This window comes from Protomyctophum bolini, assembly GCF_963924005.1.
Source record: "Protomyctophum bolini genome assembly, contig: SCAFFOLD_161, whole genome shotgun sequence".
Taxonomy (NCBI): Eukaryota; Metazoa; Chordata; class Actinopteri; order Myctophiformes; family Myctophidae; genus Protomyctophum; species Protomyctophum bolini.
In genome coordinates this window covers 1-18,125 of record NW_027666179.1, presented here as the reverse complement: position 1 = coordinate 18,125, position 18,125 = coordinate 1, and the positions used below count along the sequence as shown (strand labels likewise).

The 18,125-nt window shown below is 46.0% G+C and overlaps 1 protein-coding gene across 1 annotated transcript; it reads right to left on the bottom strand.

The window, feature by feature from the left end:
* Positions 1-5,888: 5,888 nt before the first annotated feature.
* On the bottom strand, positions 5,889-16,420 carry LOC308312045 (chloride channel protein 2-like; the record flags this gene model as incomplete). Its single annotated transcript, XM_080794451.1, has 3 exons — positions 5,889-6,140; positions 10,129-10,215; positions 16,316-16,420. Coding segments are annotated over 3 exons (444 nt in total), but the record flags the coding sequence as incomplete, so codon positions are not given.
* Between the last annotated feature and the right edge of the window lie 1,705 nt (positions 16,421-18,125).

Sequence of the window (18,125 nt, the reverse complement as noted above, 5' to 3'; positions counted from 1 at the left end):
GGGTGACTAAAATTAGACTAAATTAACACTATTCAAGAGACTGACTAAAACTGACATCAAAAAAATGTGCTGCCAAAAAACGACACACGCCGCAAAACATGGCCGTCGGCATACTGTACTCATTCTGTACTCATTCTGTACTCATTCTGTACTCATTCTGTACTCATACTGTACTCATACTGTACTCATACTGTACTCATTCTGTACTCATTCTGTACTCATTCTGTACTCATACTGTACTCATTCTGTACTCATTCTGTACTCATTCTGTACTCATACTGTACTCATACTGTACTCATTCTGTACTCATTCTGTACTCATTCTGTACTCATTCTGTACTCATACTGTACTCATTCTGTACTCATTCTGTACTCATTCTGTACTCATTCTGTACTCATACTGTACTCATTCTGTACTCATACTGTACTCATTCTGTACTCATTCTGTACTCATACTGTACTCATTCTGTACTCATACTGTACTCATACTGTACTCATACTGTACTCATTCTGTACTCATTCTGTACTCATACTGTACTCATACTGTACTCATTCTGTACTCGTCACACATCAACTATACGTTAGTGGCACCGTACGTGTTAACCTGAGGGGCGACACAAAACAGCAAAAAAGAAAAAAGAAAACTAAAGGACAGAAAAATGCTTCAGTTGTGTCACCGAGGTGAGCAGAAAATATATACAGTGTATATATATATATATATATAAAAAAAGACATGTCAAATCTAACAGAATCATAATATAAAAACCAACAGTGTGAGTAGAAAACAAAACCAAAACAAATCAACCACCTGATAACATATATCACCGATCCCCCCCCCCCGAATAAGATAATAAGGTTCTTATATTACAGCCACATAGTGTTAAATAATAAATTCATAATTTTAAACCCTGTCCCTAAATAATATGTTCAAATGTATAGGCTCACGGTTAACCCACTTAGGACTGAGACCAGATTATATTAACGTCTTCTAAATCCTGACAGTTTTCCTGAAAAACCTGTTTCTGTGTCAGCGGTTCTCGAACTATTTCATATCAAGGACCCCCATAATTATATGTAATTGGCCGCCGACCCCTAACCTGACGCTGCCAGATGGGGGCGGTATTGGGTAACCATGTTCCCCAACACAGCTTCCATCTGGGATCTCTCAGGGAGTTCAGGTAACGCCGATCCGTTCCGTACCGAACCAATCAGCGTGAGCTAAGGGCGGGATATGTGCGAAACCGGATGTGAAGCCATATAGACACGTCAATTATGATTGGTTGTGTTTGCACGCCCACACGGTGATAGACAGACGGTCCCATCCAATCATCTACCGAGTATCTTGAAAAAACTAAACAGCCCCGTCATCGAATTGCCTCCCGAGATCCCGGATCCCAATAAGCTGTGAAACAAATTTGTGTAGCAAGCTTCTTGGATCTGGCAGCGTCAGGTTAGCCGACCCCCCCATCTGAAAATATGTTGTTCCAGGGACCCCCCCCCCCCCCCCCCACCCAGAAGCAAAGATTTCAGTTAAAAACGTTCGCTCTGAAAGAATATATATTATTCAAAGAATTTGCGCCACATTTTCACAAAAATAGCTAAAGTATAACAGTGTGAGAACCTACACAGAATATACACGGAAATATTTTAGATTTTTCTTTCTTTTCTTTTTTGTCCAAATGTATAATTTTGTTATTTTTTTGGTAGTAAAAACGTATAAAAACTAAAATCTGCAGCCCTCAAAGACCCATGCATTCACCATGCTGTTTTCATGTGTGTGTGTGTGTGTATATATGTGTGTGTGTGTGTGTGTGTGTGTATATGTGTGTGTGTGTGTGTGTGTGTGTGTGTGTGTGTGTGTGTGTGTGTGTGTGTGTGTGTCGATCGATGTGTGCACTTCGATCGATGCGTGCATGTGTTATTTAACAGTGGTAAACAAGACGACGGACAAACCACCCAAATTAAATTGCATGCAGTGCGTTCAACTGGCTGGAATGATAGTGTGTGTGTGTGTGTGTGTGTGTGTGTGTGTGCGTGCGTGTGTGTTTGTGCGTGCATGCGTCTGTGCGTGAGTGAGTGTGTGTGTGTGTGTGTGTGTGCGTGCATACGTCTGTCTGTGCGTGCGTGTGTGCGTGCACTGAAATCCTCTGAGGAATGGAGAAATGATCTGGGGCGTCTCTAGACATCCACGCACAACCTTGAACCAGGAAGTATGCACGCACGCACAGAGGAGGAGGGGGGGGGGGGGGGGGGGAGGGGGGCGAGGAAAATGGAGGGGGGGCAAAGAATCGATCCCTCATTTTCCATCGATGTGCTCCGAGCGCTCACAGGCGAGCCCCGAGCAGCGTGTCAACACGCTAACACGTCAACACGCTAACACGTCAACACGCTAACACGTCAACACGCTAACACGTCAACACGCCATCTGGTAGTAAATACAACAATACTTCTGCTTTATCTATCAAGTCATGTAGGCAACGCAACGCACGCCGACGTCAAACCATCAACTACCACGCAGCCACGCAGCCACGCAGCCACGCAGCCTGACCTCAACCATATCATGAACTACCACGCAGCCACGCAGCCACACAGCCACGCAGCCTGACCTCAACCATCAACTACCACGCAGCCACGCAGCCACACAGCCACGCAGCCACGCAGCCTGACCTCAACCATATCATCAACTACCACGCAGCCACGCAGCCACGCAGCCTGACCTCAACCATATCATCAACTACCACGCAGCCACGCAGCCACACAGCCACGCAGCCACGCAGCCTGACCTCAACCATATCATCAACTACCACGCAGCCACGCAGCCACGCAGCCTGACCTCAACCATATCATCAACTACCACGCAGCCACGCAGCCACGCAGCCTGACCTCAACCATATCATCAACTACCACGCAGCCACGCAGCCACGCAGCCTGACCTCAACCATATCATCAACTACCACGCAGCCACGCAGCCTGACCTCAACCATATCATCAACTACCACGCAGCCACGCAGCCACGCAGCCACGCAGCCTGACCTCAACCATATCATCAACTACCACGCAGCCACGCAGCCACGCAGCCACGCAGCCTGACCTCAACCATATCATTAACTACCACGCAGCCACGCAGCCACGCAGCCACGCAGCCTGACCTCAACCATATCATCAACTACCACGCAGCCACACAGCCTGACCTCAACCATATCATCAACTACCACGCAGCCACACAGCCTGACCTCAACCATATCATCAACTACCACGCAGCCACGCAGCCACGCAGCCTGACCTCAACCATATCATTAACTACCACGCAGCCACGCAGCCACGCAGCCTGACCTCAACCATATCATTAACTACCACGCAGCCACGCAGCCTGACCTCAACCATATCATTAACTACCACGCAGCCACGCAGCCTGACCTCAACCATATCATTAACTACCACGCAGCCACGCAGCCTGACCTCAACCATATCATCAACTGCCACGCAGCCACGCAGCCTGACCTCAACCATATCATTAACTACCACGCAGCCACGCAGCCACACAGCCACGCAGCCACGCAGCCACGCAGCCACGCAGCCTGACCTCAACCATAATAGGGCACTTCATTCATTCAGGCTGCGATGTAACGTAAAGGTCTTCTGTCATTTTATCGTCTATGCTCGGGGGGGGGCTCATGTGACCACAGACAGTTTTTTTTTAAGTTGCTTGATTCAGTATTTAGATATTTTAATATTCATTTTAGCCGTCCCTTCCAATACAAAACCCACTCTGTAACTTCAAACTCCATTTTAACCATGTTTAGATTCATCGAACACACCAATGCTTGTGGCGGCCGTGTTTTTTTGTTTGTCGGTATTTACTTTTTATTTTTTGTATTTTTAAAATTGTCTCGGAAAAGAAGATCTTCCAGGAGAATGAAGAGGAGACAGTAAATTAAAAACACGGCCCCTATATGTATTATTAGAAGAACAATATCAGTCACCAGAATGTTTTTTCGATGAATAATTTTAACACGGTTAAAATGGAGTTTTAAGTTATAATGGGCTTATATTATAGGATGGGGGGCGGGGCAGCTAAAATGAATATCAAATATCTAAATATTGAATTAAGGGTGTTCACATAAGCCTGAGTAGATGATGAAATAAGTGAAATGTCCCTTAATAACCCATTCTGACCGGAGATCAGATTCTATAAATGTCTTCTACATCCTGACAGTTTTCTGAAAAAGCTATGTTTCTATATGTCAGTCGTTCTTCGATTTAAAAAGAAAAATAGCAGACCTACAAGCTCGTAGCTATGAGCTTGTAGATCTGCTATTTTTCAATAGCTAAAGCATAGCATAATGCTAACGCCAAAAGGGGTTCCCGCCCAAAATGGGTTAAAACACGTAAGCCCTATCTATATACATATAATTTTTTTCACCGATAATGACATAACAGGGACGCCGGGTCGGACGTTGGCGTACGAACGTCTCTCTGCTTCAAATGCCACATTACAGCCAGATGCACCCGATCCAAAAAGGCGACCAAAATGACCACGGACGGAAGCTGAAACGCTATAAGACTATAAAGCATGTGTTCAAACAGGCAAATCGAACAACGCAAATCGTACAAAAAAAAATGGCCGTTTTCCCGCAACCCTCCCTCATCCATCCATGCGTTCTGTCAATACACACACTCTGAGTATAGCCTACATTCTGTCAATACACACACACTCTTAGTATACAGTACATGCATAATTATGGTACTCTTGGCTCGTGTCGAACGTCTCTCCGCAAATTGAAGACTTGTTTTAAAAAAAAGAAAAAAATTACAAATAAAATAAAATAAACTTTTTGCAGGTCCCAAAGACGCATCGTTTCGATCACAACACCTCAGCAAGCGGAGACAGATGGGCCAAAGTATTATGATCACAACAAAAAGAACATCCCTTTTACAGTTTGACTCGACCCCCAGTGAAACTACAACACCCACGATGCACTGTGTTCTTCCTCTTTACAGTTTGACTCGACCCCCCAGTGAAACTACAACACCCACGATGCACTGTGTTCTTCCTCTTTACAGTTTGACTCGACCCCCCAGTGAAACTACAACACCCACGATGCACCGTGTTCTTCCTCTTTACAGTTTGACTCGACCCCCAGTGAAACTACAACACCCACGATGCACTGTGTTCTTCCTTTTTTACAGTTTGACTCGACCCCCAGTGAAACTACAACACCCACGATGCACTGTGTTCTTCCTTTCGTGTAGTGTATGGTCCCCATGGAGGTGGAGAAGTGGAGAGCAGGGCACGGCGGTCTGTGTGAGAGAGAGAGAGAGAGAGAGAGAGAGAGAGAGAGAGAGAGAGAGAGAGAGAGAGAGAGAGAGACTGCAGAGTCAGGAAGGGAAAGGAGGATGGTGGGGACATATGTTCCTGGTGTTGGTGGGGCAGGGACATGTGTTCCTGGTGTTCGGGGGGACAGGGACATGTTCTCTCTCTCTCTCTCTCTCTTAGAGTATATATGAATGAGACGGCACCCAGAGGAAACCCTGAGGCGAAATGGACATAGTGGCCGAATGAAGGTATTGCAGTTGGCCCCAAACACATGAACGTTCCATACGTGAACGCACCAGGAACGCACGAGGAGAACGCGTGCAACGATAGCCAACGGCAGCGCGTTCATGTGTTTGTGGCCCAATCCATCCCAGAATGCACTCTGTTCCTATACACGGAAGGACGAGTGAAATCGCCTCATGCGCTTTTGAGCAACTTAATGCAAAGTGGACGGGGGGAGAACTCGGGTGTCGTCTCTATTCATATATACTCTAATCTCTCTCTCTCTCACTGGGACTGGTCTGGTGTTCGGGGGGACAGGGACATGTGTTCCTGGTGTCCGGGGGGACAGGTCACTGGGACTTGTCCTCGGAGTCGGAGGGCTGGTGTTGGCGGGGCAGGGACATGTGTTCCTGGTGTTGGCGGGGCAGGGACATGTGATCCTGGTGTCCGGGGAGGGACATGCTCTTGTGGCGGTCCCACAGCTTGTGCAGCTCCGTGGCCTCGTTCTCGCTGCTGCTGGTCCCGCTGTCCCGGAAGCTGGCCAGCGGGGGGCGCACCTTCACGCCCTTCACCGTCACGGAGCCCTCGATGGCCTTGCGCAGCTGGACACAGAGGGGGGGGCAGGAGGGTAGAGGGGGCAGGAGGGTAGAGGGGGCAGGAGGGTAGAGGGGGCAGGGGGTAGAGGGGGCATGGGGTAGAGGGGGCAGGAGGGTAGAGGGGGCATGGGGTAAAGGGGGCAGGGGGTAGAGGGGGCATGGGGTAGAGGGGGCATGGGGTAGAGGGGGCATGGGGTAGAGGGGGCAGGGGGTAAAGGGGGCAGGGGGGCAGGGGGTAGAGGAGACACAAGGGTTGTAATGAGAGGCAGTGTCCTATGTATCCTATGTTTATGGTCGATACAGTATTGGAATATTTATTGCAAGTCTGTCCAATAACTCATGTTACATTACAGTGACGTGAGCAATATCATTATTATTTTGTACTATTTTAATAATCCAAAATTAATAAATTATGAATATGGATATTTGAAATATTACGTCCTGTTTAGCCCTTGCCGCATCCTAGGGTATGGTTGCGAAATACTACAATAACGACCACACCAAGGGCTCTAATGAAGTACTGTCACCCCATAAACACATGACATAACAACCACACCAAGCGCTCTAATGAAGTACTGTCACCTCATAAACACATGACATAACAACCACACCAAGGGCTCTAATGAAGTACTGTCACCTCATAAACACATGACAACCACACCAAGGGCTTCTAATGAAGTACTGTCACCTCATAAACACATGACAACCACACCAAGGGCTCTAATGAAGTACTTTCTGTCACCTCATAAACACATGACAACCACACCAAGGGCTCTAATGAAGTACTGTCACCTCATAAACACATGACATAACAACCACACCAAGCGCTCTAATGAAGTACTGTCACCTCATAAACACATGACATAACAACCACACCAAGGGCTCTAATGAAGTACTGTCACCTCATAAACACATGACAACCACACCAAGGGCTTCTAATGAAGTACTGTCACCTCATAAACACATGACAACCACACCAAGGGCTCTAATGAAGTACTGTCACCTCATAAACACATGACAACCACACCAAGGGCTCTAATGAAGTACTGTCACCTCATAAACACATAACAACCACACCAAGGGCTTTAATGAAGTACTGTCACCTCATAAACACATGACATGACAACCACACTAAGGGCTCTAATGAAGTACTGTCACCTCATAAACACATGACATAACGACCACACCAAGGGCTCTAATTAAGTACTTTCTGTCACCTCATAAACACATGACATAACAACCACATCAAGGGCTCTAATGAAGTACTGTCACCTCATAAACACATGACATAACAACCACACCAATAAGGGCTCTAATGAAGTACTGTCACCTCATAAACACATGACATAACAACCACAGCAAGGGCTCTAATGAAGTACTGTCACCTCATAAACACATGACATAACAACCACACCAAGGGCTCTAATGAAGTACTGTCACCTCATAAACACATGACATAACAACCACACCAAGGGCTCTAATGAAGTACTGTCACCTCATAAACACATGACATAACAACCACACCAAGGGCTCTAATGAAGTACTGTCACCTCATAAACACATGACATAACAACCACACCGACGGCTCTAATGAAGTACTTTCTGTCACCTCATAAACACATGACAACCACACCAAGGGCTCTAATGAAGTACTGTCACCTCATAAACACATGTCATAACAACCACACCAAGGGCTCTAATGAAGTACTGTCACCTCATAAACACATGACATAAGGACCACACTAAGGGCTCTAATGAAGTACTGTCACCTCATAAACACATGACAACCACACCAAGGGCTCTAATGAAGTACTGTCACCTCATAAACACATGACAACCACACCAAGGGCTCTAATGAAGTACTGTCACCTCATAAACACATAACAACCACACCAAGGGCTCTAATGAAGTACTGTCACCTCATAAACACATGACATAAGGACCACACTAAGGGCTCTAATGAAGTACTGTCACCTCATAAACACATGACATAAGGACCACACTAAGGGCTCTAATGAAGTACTGTCACCTCATAAACACATGACAACCACACCAAGGGCTCTAATGAAGTACTGTCACCTCATAAACACATGACAACCACACCAAGGGCTCTAATGAAGTACTGTCACCTCATAAACACATAACAACCACACCAAGGGCTCTAATGAAGTACTGTCACCTCATAAACACATGACATAAGGACCACACTAAGGGCTCTAATGAAGTACTGTCACCTCATAAACACATAACAACCACACCAAGGGCTCTAATGAAGTACTGTCACCTCATAAACACATAACAACCACACCAAGGGCTCTAATGAAGTACTGTCACCTCATAAACACATAACAACCACACCAAGGCCTCTAATGAAGTACTGTCACCTCATAAACACATGACATAACAACCACACCAAGGGATCTAATGAAGTACTTTCTGTCACCCCATAAACACATGACATAACGACCACACCAAGGGATCTAATGAAGTACTTTCTGTCACCCCATAAACACATGACATAACGACCACACCAAGGGCTCTAATGAAGTACTTTCTGTCACCCCGTAAACACGTGAACATAAACTGGAATGTAGACACAGATGTAGAAACGAACAGATGCTTTGTCTTGGTGTCTATCGGCAGAGGTTTGTCTGCTTGTTGTTTGTGTGGAACGAGAAAGCCTAAATGTCAGCCAGGCAGGCGCGGCACTGCACTTAGCAACAGTCCTCTCCTTCCTTCCTTCCTTCCCTCCTTCCTTCCTCTCCTTCCTTCAAGGGCTATTTACAAAACGCTGTGGGTTTTACCTCATTTGTGAGGCGGGTGAAGGGAGGGAGAGAGAGAGAGAGAGAGAGAGAGAGAGAGAGAGAGAGAGAGAGAGAGAGAGAGAGAGAGAGAGAGAGCGAGCGAGAATGGAACATTAAGCAGTCCTTTATTGCCTCTGAGTCTGTCACACTAAACGACTGACACAGACAGCAGAGCTCATTAATACTGGAGGGAGAGGGAGAGAGAGAGAGAGAGAGAGAGAGAGAGAGAGAGAGAGAGAGAGAGAGAGAGAGAGAGAGAGAGAGAGAGAGAGAGAGGGAGAGAGAGAGAGAGAGAGGGAGAGAGGGAGAGAGAGAGGAAGAGAGAGAGAGGGAGATGGAGGGACAGCCAGTGATAGAAAGTGCGTGCGTGCGTGATACAGACGATGATGTTCTGGGTATGAAATCAATTCAAATGTCAGTTGTGTAACTGATGACGGCTCGAAGGACATAACAGTAATGATGATGATGATGATGATGATGGTGATGGTGATGAAGGCCATGTGAATGTCCAACAACTGCGATGTTTATAGCTAGCATAATAAAAGGCCTTTAGGAACGGAAACCTGGCCTTAATCTTTGCCGTAACCCATTCTGAACGGGAACCCCTTTTATTTTGGTGTTTTAAGGATTACGTTTTGAACTCAAATCTGGTCCCAGGGAACAACATATTTTCAGATGGGTGTCGGCGGCCAAATACAGATATTTTTGGGGGTCCTGGACATGAAATAGTTTGAGAACCAACTGACATACGGTATAGAAAGACAGGGGTAATCCTGGTCTCTAAACTGCCTCCCCCTGGCCGGCCGGGGCGCCTGATGGAGGGGAAAGGAACTGGTTGGAATAACGTGTTCCTTCCACGCGAAACCAGGGAAACTCCCCCCTGTCAGGTGTAAAGGAGCAACTTGGACACTCAGGCATGAGTTAAGTCCGTTGCTCTCCCCAGGTTGGCGTAGGGTGTGTAGAGCCCAGGATCACAGTAGATGATTGACACAGGGGTGAAAAATGGGTTACAAAATCGTGGGATAAAAAATATATGGTTCACTTCTCTATAGACTTCATGCTTGAAGGGCTAACTTTGTTTTCCTTTTTTTATTTTTTTTATTGACGTCGATGTTGAAGTTGATGTTTTGGGTTGTTATTGAGGCGGCCGATGAGTTAAACGTGACGACATGTGTTTTTCGGGGACTTACCTCTTTCAAGGAGACCACCCCGATGAGACGGCCGATGCTAGTGACGTAGGCGTGGTCCAAACCCAGCAGGGAGAAGATGGTGTGTGTCTGAGGATGAGAGAGGAGACACAGGGAGGAGACATGATCAGACACAGGGCATTAGATGGTGTGTCTGAGAAGGAGAGAGGAGACATGATCAGACACAGGGCGTTAGATGGTGTGTGTCTGAGGAGGAGAGAGGAGACACAGGGAGGAGACATGATCAGACACAGGGCATTAGATGGTGTGTGTCTGAGAAGGAGAGAGGAGACACAGGGAGGAGACATGATCAGACACAGGGCATTAGATGGTGTGTGTCTGAGAAGGAGAGAGGAGACAGAGGGAGGAGACATGATCAGACACAGGGCATTAGATGGTGTGTGTCTCTGAAGGAGAGAGGAGACATGATCAGACACAGGGCATTAGATGGTGTGTGTCTCTGAAGGAGAGAGGAGACATGATCAGACACAGGGCGTTAGATGGTGTGTGTCTGAGGAGGAGAGAGGAGACACAGGGAGGAGACATGATCAGACACAGGGCATTAGATGGTGTGTGTCTGAGGAGGAGAGAGGAGACATGATCAGACACAGGGCATTAGATGGTGTGTGTCTGAAGGAGAGAGGAGACACAGGGAGGAGACATGATCAGACACAGGGCATTAGATGGTGTGTGTGTGTGTGTGTGTGTGTGTGTGTGTGTGTGTGTGTGTGTGTGTGTGTGTGTCTCTAAAGGAGTGAGGAGAGGAGACGAGGAGAGGAGTTTTCAAATAAATGCAGTGGAGCAGAAGTAAAAGTACTGGACATTTGAAATGTGAAGTAAAAGTACCTCAAAGTTGTAGATTTGTAACGACTGCTTATAGGCAACACCTCGCGCCGCCATCATGTTTTGTGCATCACTTCCTTGTTTACGGCCAGACAAAACTACTCTCTCTCTCTCTCTCTCTCTCTCTCTGTCTCTCTGTCTTGGGTATAGTCTCTCTCTCACAAAGCCTTTTAGCGTCAAAAGGACCATTTGGTGAAATTCCCTCCAGGCGTCCAAACAAGCATGCATTGAGGATTATGAAATGAAATGGCGTTTCAACAGCTAAAGTATAACATAGTGCTTAATAATAATAATAATAATAATAACAAATATAATAATAACTAGAACTGCACTCTGCCGAGTGCATACTTGCTTGTTGCACACTAGTAGTAGAAAGCGGTACTTTCGACCGCTGGAAAGTATCACATCTCAGTATCTCTGTGAAGGAACGTTTGAAATGTATAATCATTACGTGTAACTATTTGCTACCTAACTACTTTTTTACGGAAAAATGAATCATTGATATGTGATGAAAAAAAAAGGTATATAAACTGAATTAAAATATATTATACAGTATAATTATTTTAATACTTATTGTAAATTGTCAATTGTTTTAAATGTATTTCATTTTTGTAATTTATTTTTGTACTATAGTGATATTAATACTAAATCATGATCAGAGTAATATGTGTCTCTAACTTCAATTTCTGTAATAATACTTTCAAATTTGTTGAAATATACATGATCTAAAATACTTCCGAAATCTGTAGTTGGATTTGTATTTAATTGTTTAAAGCCTAATCTTGACATGAAGGTCTTTATATTTATATCTTTTTCAGTATAATGGTCTTCATTGAAATCTCCTATTATCATAATTGTGGAAGTCGGAGATGATAGATACTTTACCATTTTCTTGAGAAATGTGTTTAATTCCGTAAGGTTTGTTTTAGGTGATCTGTACATAAGAATGATATATAGATCTTTATTTTTTACATGTATACATACGTGTTCTACTTTTTCTAATATCTCGATTTCTTTTTGAATTATTTCAATGGCAATATCTTCTTTTATAGCAAACATAACTCCCCCACCTATATCAGATTCTCTGTCATTCCTGATTGTTTTGTAATTGGTGTTCATTGTTTTTAATTTAAAAGTAATGTTATTATTTTTATTTAAGTGTGTTTCAGTAAAAGCTATTAGATCCAACATTTCGAGTTGGGAATCTGAGTTTATATCTTGTAAATGTGTTAGATAACCTCTGATGTTCAACAATCCAATTTTTAATGAATGTGTTAATGGTAATTGAGTTATCTTCCGTATATTTGGATTTTCTAGAGGTGATTCTCGTAATCGTATCATTTCTCTTTCTACATTCTTATCTACTTTGATCTTTTTAGGACTAAAATCAAGTAGATCTCTTATCCTTTTCACTCGACTGAATGCTACATAGGCTTGTCCCGGGTTAAAACGTGAGCCCTTCATAGATACGACAATCTCTTGTATAGTTAAACCTTGAACCTTATGAATAGTTAATCCCCAAGCTAATGTCAACGGGAATTGAAACCTATTTGTTGATCCTGTTCTTCTGCCTCCATGGAAATGGACTGACTGACTAATCCATCAGATACCATTACATTAGTAGTCAACATCACTTGTGCACCAATTGCTATACTGAGTGTTGTTGGTAAACCTCCTGTTTGTGATAGTTTACTTTTTGTGCAATCCAGATCAAATAACCGTGTGTCTTTATCTTTTCTACTATCTTCTGCCTTTATATGACAAATAGTAATAATTAGTTTATCAAGTTTGTACTTATTGTGTTCATCGACAGATGCATTTTCTGCAAAGACATGAAGTGCATCTTCTGGGTATTTATCATCATTAGGATTTATTTCTCTTGATTGTAACTGTAAACTGCGTATTCAGTTAGGATGGTAGGTCGGCTGTGAGGTCCTTGGCAATGTCACTTGCGTATTCAGTTAGGATGGTAGGTCGGCTGTGAGGTCCTTGGCAATGTGACCTGCGTATTCAGTTAGTATGGTAGGTCGGCTGTGAGGTCCTTGGCAATGTCACTTGCGTATTCAGTTAGGATGGTAGGTCGGCTGTGAGGTCCTTGGCAATGTGACCTGCGTATTCAGTTAGTATGGTAGGTCGGCTGTGAGGTCCTTGGCAATGTCACTTGCGTATTCAGTTAGGATGGTAGGTCGGCTCTGAGGTCCTTGGCAATGTGACCTGCGTATTCAGTTACTATGGTAGGTCGGCAGTGAGGTCCTTGGCAATGTCACTTGCGTATTCAGTTCTGTAGAAAAATTATCTTCTCTGAAATGGATTTCTGTTAGTTAGTTAGTTATATACTACAACGACTTTAAGCTTAATGGTTAACATTTTGACATTTGCGTGATTTTATACAATCCAGAAACATAATGTTGTATGACTTACGTCATCAGAAATGGTCATCTGTGTAATCTGGTCCCACCAGATACCGTGGGCTTTCAACGGTAAGTCTGTGCCTGGTTTGCTGGGACCAGTTACCACATTACGTCATCGTTGAAAGCTGGGACCAGAGTACACGGTGTGTATATGTATGACTAGCTCTCAGTGATGACGTAAGAGATATGGTCATCTGTGTAGTCTGGTCCCAGCAGACCAGGCACAGATTTACAAATTACAAATCACATTACAACTACATACAGAGTATGTAGTTGTAATTTGATTAGCAGTATACTGTGGTTACTTGGTTCCAAAAAGTGAAGCCAAGTTTTTTTCAACCGTAGGTTTGTGCCTGGTTTGCTGGGACCAGTTACAACATTACGTCATCGTTGTGAACTGGGACCAGAGTACATGGTGTGTATATGACGTAATGTTGTAACTTGTAACTTGTAACTAGTCCCAGCAAACCAGGCACAGACTGTATGTAGTTGTTCTAGTTACAACTACATACAGAGTATGTCGTTGTAATTTGATTAGCAGTATACTGTGGTTACTTGGTTCCAAAAAGTGAAGCCAAGTTTTCTTCAACGGTAAATCTGTGCCTGGTTTGCTGGGACTAGTTACAACATTACGTCATCCTTGAGAGAGTACATGGTGTGTATATGACGTAATGTTGTAACTTGTAACTTGTAACTTGTAACTTGTAACATTACGTCATATACACACCATGTACTCTCTCAAGGATGACGTAATATTGTAACTAGTCCCAGCAAACCAGGCACAGATTTACCGTTGAAGAAAACTTGGCTTCACTTCGAAGAGACCAAGCGAAACGATTACTTGCGCGCTCTGCTTGCGCAAGTAATAATAGTGCTCAGAACACCAGAAGGGGTTCCCTTCCCGTCTGCAATGTGCTGACAGAGATGGAGCACGGTGATTGGCTGGACTGTGTGACAGAGATGGAGCACGGTGATTGGCTGACAGAGATGGAGCACGGTGATTGGCTGACAGAGATGGAGCACGGTGATTGGCTGACAGAGATGGAGCACGGTGATTGGCTGACAGAGATGGAGCACGGTGATTGGCTGACAGAGATGGAGCACGGTGATTGGCTGACAGAGATGGAGCACGGTGATTGGCTGACAGAGATGGAGCACGGTGATTGGCTGACAGAGATGGAGCACGGTGATTGGCTGGGTGCAGGTCTTTTTTCCGACAGCATATTGATCCGAAACCTCAATCCTAACCTAACCCTAACCGCGAGCACGGGAGCAGCGCATGTCGGACCATCGCTTTTTCGCATCGCAGCGACGGTCCCCCCCGCTGCGGAGCGGACCGTTGCCCCGTCGGCTAGAATGCTGTCGGAAAATAGTGTGCCTCCCGATTGGCTGGACTGTGTGCACTGTGAGGGGAGAGTGAGATGGATTGGTGCAGGATCTGATGCTCTTAAATGTTTAAACAGCGAGAGAGGATGGAGGGATGGAGGGATAGAGAGAGAGAGGGAGGATGGAGGGATGGAGGGAGAGAGGGAAAGAGAGAGGATGGAGGGATGGAGAGAGAGAGAGGGAGGATGGAGGGATGGAGGAATGAGGGAGAGAGGGAGGATGAATGGAGAGAGGGAGGATGGAGGGGAGAGAGAGAGAGAGGGAGGATGGAGGGATGGAGGGAGAGAGGGAAAGAGAGAGGATGGAGGGATGGAGAGAGAGAGAGAGGGAGGATGGAGGGATGGAGAGATAGAGGGAGGATGGAGGGATGGAGAGAGAGAGGGAGGATGGAGGGATGGAGGGAGAGAGGGAGGATGGAGGGATGGAGGGAGAGAGGGAGGATGGAGGGATGGAGAGGGAGGATGGAGGGATGGAGAGAGAGAGAGAGGGAGGATGGAGGGATGGAGGAATGGAGGGAGAGAGGGAGGATGAATGGAGAGAGGGAGGATGGAGGGAGAGAGAGAGAGAGGGAGGATGGAGGGAGAGAGGGAGGATGGAGGGATGGAGAGGGAGGATGGAGGGATGGAGAGAGAGAGAGAGGAGGATGGAGGGATGGAGGAATGGAGGGAGAGAGGGAGGATGATGGAGAGAGGAGGATGGAGGGAGAGAGAGAGAGAGGGAGGATGGAGGGAGAGAGAGAGAGGGAGGATGGAGGGATGGAGGGAGAGAGGGAGGATGAATGGAGAGAGGGAGGATGGAGGGAGAGAGAGAGAGAGAGAGGGAGGATGGAGGGATGGAGGGATGGGATGGAGGGAGGGATGGATGAGAGGAGGATGGAGGGAGAGAGAGAGAGAGATGGAGGATGGAGGGATGGAGGGATGGAAGGATGGAGGGATGGAGAGAGGGAGGATGGAGGGAGAGAGAGAGAGGGAGGATGGAGGGAGAGAGAGAGGGAGGATGGAGGGATGGAGGGATGGAGGGAGGATGAATGGAGGACATTAGCCACTGCAACTGGCAGCACAAGCGTGGGCGGTACTTTATGTGCATGTGGTAGAAAGTGTGTATTTGAACAGTAATGAGTGCCTGCCTGCGTGCACGGTAGAAAGTACGTCCGTGTGTGTGTGTGCGACGCAGAGAGAGAGAGAGAGAGAGATTGTGCTGCAGTAAGCAAAACAAATTGAACACAAGCTCCTTCCCCATTACATCTTCATGCAGCACTCACTCCATCTCCCGCACTGTGTGTGTGTGTGTGTGTGTGTGTGTGTGTGTGTGTGTGTGTGTGTGTGTGTGCGTGTACGTGAGGACTGCGTGATTGCCTAATGTTTCCACCAGTCCATAATGGAGTTCAAATTGCATCAATCCAATTGGTACAGACGCACAGACAGACAGACGCACAGACGCACAGACAGACAGACAGACGCACAGACGCACAGACAGACGCACAGACGCACAGACAGACAGACAGACAGACAGACAGACAGACAGACAGACAGACAGACAGACAGACAGACCTTATGCAGTGAGGTGCGCTCCACAGCTGGAAGGGGGCGGGGGTCTATCTTGCAGTTGTTGAAGTTGACCTGCTCGTCAAGCTGTTGCTCCTCCCACTCCGAGATCTGCGGGAGAGAGAGAGAGAGAAGAACGAGGGATGAGGGTGGGCTGTGCGTGCGTGCGTCCATCTTCAACCGCTTATCCGTAGTCGGGTCGCCGGGGGCAACAGCTCCACCAGAGAGCTCCAGACTTCCCTCTCCTCCAGAGCAAGGAAGCTCCGAGAAGGAAGGGAAGTGGTCACGTGACTGGGCTGCGCCATGACACTTTCATGGGAGCCAAACTATAACCGGAACTTTGGCTCCGCCCCACAACGCACCCCACCACAAAGCATCTTAAAAATAGCAGATCTGAAAGTAAGCGGATCATGTTGCAGCATCGTGAGCCGACAGATCGGTGAACTCAGCCACAATACATCTTCGTCGACAAAAAAATAAACTGTATATTTAGTCGGAACATTTAGTCGACTAAAACTAGACTAAAACCTTTCAGATGACTGAAATACGACAACAGAAACTAATGATAAGACGGAAAATGAAAGACAATATTGCTGTCAAAATGAACTCTGGATGGTACGGAGAGAGAGAGAGAGAGAGAGAGAGAGGAGAGAGACTTTTTTTAGACTTTTTATAAAACCTTTTATTTACAAACTAAAAAAAGCAACAATCGCTTGTTTTCAATCAAACATTCATGTCGTTGACCAAGGGCATTTGACCAAAAAACATAAAATAACATCAACTGAACAGCATCGTTATTCATTCAACACCATTTTTGCCACTAAACTAAAGCAGAGGGTTCATCCAGTGACGTGCTGCTGCCCCCTGAACCCCCCCTGTGCACCGAGTCCTCCTCCACACCCAGCCCGTCTCTGGGCACAACACACCACAACAGTACAGTACAAGGTCATTTTCATTTTCAGTGTCCTTCATAGACCGTTTTCCGCTGCACAGTTCTGGGAAGCAACCCACACGGCAAGATGATATCAGCCCCAGCAGATCAGCTACTGCTCCTGCATCCAGCAAGCTTTGACCAGCTATATCCAACAGTTCCACTGTCACACAGGCTGTGACGAAGGCCCATCCTGGCCCTTCCAACCAGCGGCCCGTCTGAGAATCAGAGCCTACACGTAGCAGGCTCCAGCCGCTCCACCATTGTCCAGTCAACCAAAGCCAACAAAGCTCACAAGTGGCCGGCTGTATCATTGTCCAGTAAATCTTCATGTCCATTAAAGACAAAACCAAGTGCAAAAGAGGACCCAGCGCACAGAAAGGAACCCAGCGGCACCACCACCATCACGCGATCCTTTTCAAGGCTTTTTCAATTTCCAATTCTGCATCAACCCTCAGCACCAATTTCCTCATTCTGAAAATCTCTTGCTTGTCAAAGCATACTCCTTTTGTTAACTTCATGTTTTGCCTGGCAGCCATCACAAAACTCTTCACATCTGGGAAGTACTTTTCAACTCGGATCAGTCTCATGTTTTTTGTTTTCAGCAAAAAATGTTTCATTTCTGACACCCCATAAACATTTTTCTTTTTTTTTCCACATTTTTCATCATCGCTCACCCAACCACAAGTACTATCTTCTGAATTGACTTTTCTTTTCTGCCCCACCACCTTTACCCCTTCCTCCTCAGCCCCCATCTCCATGTCTGCTACTTTAGCCCCTCCCTCCTCCACTTGACTGACAGGAGGACTATTGTCCTCTTGGGAGCTCGTGTCTGGCTCAGCCACAGGTTCAGCATTAACCACTTCTCCTTCACCTCCACTGTTT